This window comes from Neltuma alba, unplaced genomic scaffold, assembly GCF_004799145.2.
Source record: "Neltuma alba isolate B1F8T4 unplaced genomic scaffold, ASM479914v2 tig00012051_pilon, whole genome shotgun sequence".
NCBI classification, from domain to species: domain Eukaryota; kingdom Viridiplantae; phylum Streptophyta; class Magnoliopsida; order Fabales; family Fabaceae; genus Neltuma; species Neltuma alba.
This window is the reverse complement of record NW_021636615.1, coordinates 572,017-578,191: the sequence shown is the minus strand read 5'-3', so window position 1 is coordinate 578,191 and position 6,175 is coordinate 572,017. Positions and strand designations below refer to the sequence as shown.

The window sequence follows — 6,175 nt, the reverse complement described above, 5'->3', positions numbered from 1 at the left end:
TGAATTTATGTGGGGTGAGTTGTAGGCATAGAGAAAGAAGGAGTTAGGCTTATAAAATTATGTGGTTGAAGGTTAGTATATTAGCTAAAGTTTCACACTCTGCTTGGATATTGGCATGAGAGATGTTCTTTGACTCTGTACACACATTTAGACTCCAAAATCATTGAAAATTTGTTTTAAGCTCATGAAACTTGCATCTTTAGGTGATTCATTGATTTCCTACCTTGTATATTTCTTGGAGCAATTGATGAGGATGTAGCCATTCCTATAGTTTTTTATGTGCAATTTGTTACCCAATTTGCTGGTTGGTTGTTTTACTTGAGGACGAGCAAACGTTTAAGTTTGGGGGTGTGATAACCTCTCCAAATTCCTACTAAATCAACTTGTTTTATCAATCTTTCCTAGATTTTGGAAGCATATTATGCAGGATTTTCCTCTTAAAGTTAGAAAACATGATTTGATAAAGTGAATTTTGATTTATGCTAACAATTGGGGGATTATTGGTGCGAGACTTTTAAGATTCTTTGTGCAGGAAATTGCAAGAGCTGAAAGATGGATAGATAACAAGGAGAAAGATTCAACCAAGTCTGAGTGATAAGGGAAGATCAAGGACCTAGAGCGAGCAAGGGTGAGGGACCAGAAGCAGAGAAGCAAAAAGAGGACCAACCATCGTGGTGGTTCCAACAAAGAAGAAGGATGACATTCGGTATGAAGCATCGCAACTCCTGTCCCTATCTGCCGCTGTGCCCAGGCTATTTCAAGAAGATGCTATTCTGTGTATAGAGCCGCGATGCTTGTCCATATCTGCCACTGTGCCCAACCTTTCCCCAAAGAGTCCCATTCTATGTAATTTGTCGCGACGTATGTCCATATCCACCGCGGCGTCTACCTCCTCGCAGCTGTGCATTTTGAATTGTAACTTAGAAATTAGGGCATATATGTGTGGGGACTCGTGATTTTCAGATATACTTTGACTTGGGGGCTCGTTTAGAGGCTTGCTCTACTAGGGTTTAGAGGTTTTGAAGCTTAGGAACATTGGGCTTGAAGTTGTAAGAGATTGAAAGCTTCTTCCTTCATTTTTCTTGGTTTTCTTCTTCTCCCCTCCTTTGTTTCTATAATGGCTGGGAAATATCTTTATAGCTGTGGCTCTTTGCTAAACATGTGTAGCTAGAGTAGTCATCTTAGGGTTATTTGGATCTATTATATGGATTAAGACTTGTCTTAATTCTCTCTTTAGTGTTAATAATAATGTTATGTTGTTTTTACCTTGATCTTAATGCTTCCTTGTGATTGGCCACCATTTGGAATGTTTAGTTGATTGGTTGGAACTTGAGAAAGTTAAATTAATCTTTGAACTTAGATAAAAACGTGCTAGACCAGAAATTTATTCTATTAAATAGAAGGTTTGTTGATAGAATAGAGATATATCTATTGATCTAGCATAGTCTAAAAAGGGATTTTGGTTTTTAAAGTGCAACCTTTTCAAACAAAAGCAAGAGATTGCGAAGTTTTATTGAGATTGCAAAACTTAGTTTTGACTTGAGAGAGCTTAATCAATGTTTGTGAACCCTGGACTAACTAAACTTATTGTTAACCACTATTTGAGAAGTGATTAGTCAAGTTTTATGAAGTATATTAGTGAGAAATAACCCTAGACCCTTATTTATCTCAAAGTCAAGTTTATTTCACTTCATTTTAAATCCTTATTTTTCTGATCACATTACACAACCTCTTTTAGAACATTTACTTCATGTAACCTAATCAAAAACACAATTATGATTTTTAAGTCGTCTGGCCTTAGTCTCTGAGAGAACGATACATTTTATATTACTTATGACCCGTCCGCTTGCGGTTAGGCTATTCGACTAACATAGTTTAAATCGGAGGAGTACTTGATAGCAATTCTCCTTAGAATATATAGATGGAAAACTAGTCAAGATTGTACCCAACATATGGATCCAGTCTCACTCAGAAGGGTTTTTTGTTTTTGTTGACCTAGTCAAATCATTCATGCGTGACATTCTTGGAAGTTGGAAAACTTGTTCAAATAATAATAATAGTAGTAGTAGCAGCAGCAGAAAAATATTTTATAACAGTTTGAAAAAGATTCCTATTTATATTTTCTTTGTTGCAACTCGGAAGAGCAGAAGTATTTGATATAAATAAACATTAGCTTCTAAGTGTAATAATAAACCCTTGTATAGCAAGAACAAAAAGATTGGCCATAATGATCTACGGCTAAATTATTGAATAGACTTGGAAAAACAATCTAACTAAAATATTTGAAACGGCTGAGTTCCACATAATACCCTAAACTACTTTTTTAAGTAGCACTTATTATTTTAAACTAATATTTACTATATTCACCACTCTAAATTATATTTTTAGTAGCAATGAGCATTCTAAACTCAGGAGATACTGAGTACTACTGAAAAAATTACTTTAGAATATTGAGTGTTACTAAAAAAATATTTTGAAGTGTTAGATGTATTAAAATTTTTTTCAAGATATTAAGTGCTTTTGTGAAAAATTATTCTGGATTCTGGATATTACTTAACCCTATTTGAAATATGAAATAATTTTCAATGGTCACACGAACCCAAATTGGCGAATAAGGTTGACATATTTTCAATAGAAATGAATTGCAGACTATAAAAGTATATCTTTTTTTTTTTGTTTTTTAAAGCAGCAAACGTCTATAAATATATCAGGAGATGAAAACTATGGATGTCAATTGTGAAGGACCCCTATGCTAGCTTGGTCTCAGATGGTCCTTTTTTAGTCACTTCCTTACTTCCAGAGACTTTTTGTATTCTTATTCATAAATCATTGCGTAAAATTTACAAAGAAATTAATTAATATTTTTTAACACTGTCATTGATGTGAATATTCTTAGAAAATCATGATGGAGAAAAAGGGAGTGAGAGAGATGAGTAGATTAATCCTATACTTTGTTGCATTTACTGAAGGGTATTTTTGAAAACATGATTAATTTTAAAAACTTCAAGCTGTTTTAATTATTTTGTTTAATTTGATGAATTAATTAAATAATATATAAATAGAAAGCAGAGAATAACATTAATTCCAGAAGGACCACTTTCCTTGCCATTGGACAAAAATTCAAACCTACGGATTAAGAATCTGGGGTAGAGAGTTGAAGAGCACACTCAAGCGCACACAACCACATGATTCACACAAATGAATTCGAAGTTGATGAAAAATCCATAGGTCAAGTCAATTTGTTTCTATGTAAGGAAGATGCATGGCAAAAAGAAAAATCGAAAAACACAAAAAAGTTTCTAGCCATTTATATAATATTTGTAGTAATTTTTGTTATTACTATTAGACCTGTTCTTGATCAGAACCAATTCCCAATTAACATACTTTTTAACGTTACTAATTAGAAGTTGTTGAATATTCAATGTTGATATATTCAAATTTCACTGTAAAAGCATAAAACTACTCATAAATATGAGGGAGAGTGACATTTTAAGTCTCAAAAACACGAATGCATGACAGGTGCTAAAATTTTTTTCTAAAAGGTAGGTTGTAAATAATTATCAATTCATTTAGTAGTGTAAACAATAACCTCAGTCAGTCAGTCACTAACTTAAAGTTACATTTAAAATTAGATGCTTTATTGATATCCAATTAAGATATCGGAATTTGCAATTATTTGAATTCATATTTGCAACTCATTTTTAAGAAAAATCTATCGATGACTAACTGCCATTAATTGAGTCATTTGGGATCTCGCTTCCATTATCTCCGAGTATTGGTATTTGCGTATCATTAACTATTACTCTCCATTCTTTAATATAAGACCTATATTAACTAAAATTTAATTAAATTAAGAAAGTTTAATAAGTTAATTTAGAAAAAAATTAATGAATATAAAAAGTAAATATTATATTTAGGACTATGATCAACTTAATAATTAGATTATACATTAAAGATCGGAGGAGTAGGATTTTTCTAAACTCTTTTAAAAGTAAAAAGGTACGCAAGTAGCACAAGGTAATTCCAAATACCACAAGGTGAAACAATACTTGCCGCTTATATAAACCCCCCGACCTTGCCAAAGTACTCAAACCACTGCTCATCTTAATTGGCTTGAATTGGAGATCTCAAGCTTGAGGGGAGTTGTTCATGATCTGTATTGCTTTTCTTCTATTAGTTAACTGTCTTCTCTATTATGATACTAGTACAACATAAAGGGGTAGCTTCTTTATAGAATTAAGCAAATCACATGGAGAGGGCACCACAATGCATCGTATGGTTACTCTTGATCCAACTTTTGCTTAATATTTGTGATGCAATGCTGGATAGAAGGAAACTCACCAGCAGCGACGACGCTGCTCGCCTTGGTAAGACCACAAAGTTTCCGTCTCATAATGTTCTGACTCACCCAACCTTTTGTTTCAATGGTACATAAGTTTACCTTAAATATAAAACTATCCATAAACTATTCGTGTCAACTTTTGCCGGCACAGATTTCATAAGCATTGACTGTGAAGCAAGTAGTGGATACATTGATCCACGAACTGGAATCTCGTATTAGACAGACACAGGTTTTGTAGACACAGGGATAAATTATAGAGTAGCAGATGAAAAAAGATTTGACGTGGATTATCCTCTTTTTGGAAGACAACTCCAGCCTCTGAGAAGTTTCCCAGAAGGGGAAAGGAATTGCTACACCCTGAAACCAAAACAAGGCGAAAGCAACAATTACCTCATCAGAGCTTTCTTCGCATATGGGAATTACGATGCCAAAAGTAAAACTCAAACATTTGACTTGTATCTCAATGTCGATTTTTGGACAATTGTGGATTTGGATTTGACTGATCATCTTCAAGTTGTAGAGATTATCCATACTCTCACAACCGACTCCATACACGTTTGCCTTGCCAACACTGGCAGAGGAACACCTTACATTTCTACATTGGAACTACGACCTCTTGGGAATTCTATTTATCTAGCTTCATCTCCTCTATCTCCATCTCCTTCTCAATCACTATTAGTCCTTGATACGAGAGTCGATGTTGGTTCCACTAAGTTTGCCTCAGGAGACTTTACAAGGTGACTCTAATCTTATACTTTTTTTTAGTGTTTGCATGCTCTCATCTCTAGGTCTCTCAAATGAATTATATGTCTTTTTAGCTGGTCATGTTATGCATGCTTTCCTACAAAAAAATTATAAATTAATTTATCTAATACTGCAAGCTTATATATAGATTTAAGGATGACACCTATGATCGTTTGTGGCGTATGGACGATATTTCCCCAGATCAGGGTTGGGAAGTGTTCCATAGGTCGAACGATATTGATGTTGAAAGCATTAACGATTCTTACAAATTACCGAAGGAAGTGCTTATGTCTGCGACCAGATCACGGAATCTCTCCTCTGCTGTACAGCTTGACTATGAATCTCACTGGACGACACCACTTGAAAAGTCTTTTAATTATTATGTCATCTTTCACTTTGTTGAAATTGAGAAGCTTCCCGCTGGGCAAAAGAGAGTAATTGATATTACTGTCAATGGTCAAAATATCCTCTCACGGCCGATAACTCTTGAATACTTCAAGCCAGTGACAATTATTAATGTCACAAATCAAGATGGTCTTCATTTCAAAATAAGTGCGACATCAGAATCTGATGCTCGTCCAATCCTTAATGCCGTTGAAGTTTATAAATTTGTATCGCCACTAGCATCTCCAACGGTCCAAACAGATGGTACGCTTCTGTAGATACCTCAACCATTTCCTATTGCTCTATTATCTATGATCTCTATGTGTATGTGTTGTGTGTGTTGGCTATGAGTTCTGTGACCCTATTTATTATTTGACAACAATAGCGGATGCCATTATGGACGTAAAGAACACGTACGAAATCTACAAAGGAGAATGGCAAGGTGATCCATGTGTTCCCCAGGGATTTGCATGGAAGGGACTTGTTTGCCGCTATGACACCAATGACACTAACGCAAGGATTATCTCAGTGTAAGTATCTCACTGGTCGAATTAAAGTAAACATTCCTTATTGCACTATGAACTAGGTGATTAGTTCTACTCATTTCAAAATACTGGGATGTTTGACACTTAAATGACTTGGGTTAATTTGATGTTAATCATTCGAACGCGTCAATCTTACATTATTTATAAATTATATACTTCT

General features: G+C 34.4%; 1 protein-coding gene across 1 annotated transcript; it reads left to right on the top strand.

The window, feature by feature from the left end:
- Nucleotides 1–4,318: 4,318 nt before the first annotated feature.
- LOC114721639 (putative leucine-rich repeat receptor-like protein kinase At2g19210) lies at nucleotides 4,319–5,748 on the top strand. The gene is made up of 4 exons (XM_028907498.1): nucleotides 4,319–4,367; nucleotides 4,494–4,554; nucleotides 4,648–5,079; nucleotides 5,235–5,748. Exons 1-4 carry the CDS (start codon nucleotides 4,319–4,321, stop codon nucleotides 5,746–5,748), a joined length of 1,056 nt encoding a protein of 351 aa, XP_028763331.1.
- The last annotated feature ends 427 nt before the right edge of the window (nucleotides 5,749–6,175 follow it).

Bases quoted from the DNA above. Each gene is read 5' to 3' on its own strand.
- LOC114721639 (XM_028907498.1), top strand. From the start codon at position 4,319: ATGCTGGATAGAAGGAAACTCACCAGCAGCGACGACGCTGCTCGCCTT. The intron at 4,555-4,647 runs GTATTAGACAGA...TCTTTTTGGAAG, and splicing joins GATCCACGAACTGGAATCTC to ACAACTCCAGCCTCTGAGAA. The intron at 5,080-5,234 runs GTGACTCTAATC...GCTTATATATAG, and splicing joins GCCTCAGGAGACTTTACAAG to ATTTAAGGATGACACCTATG.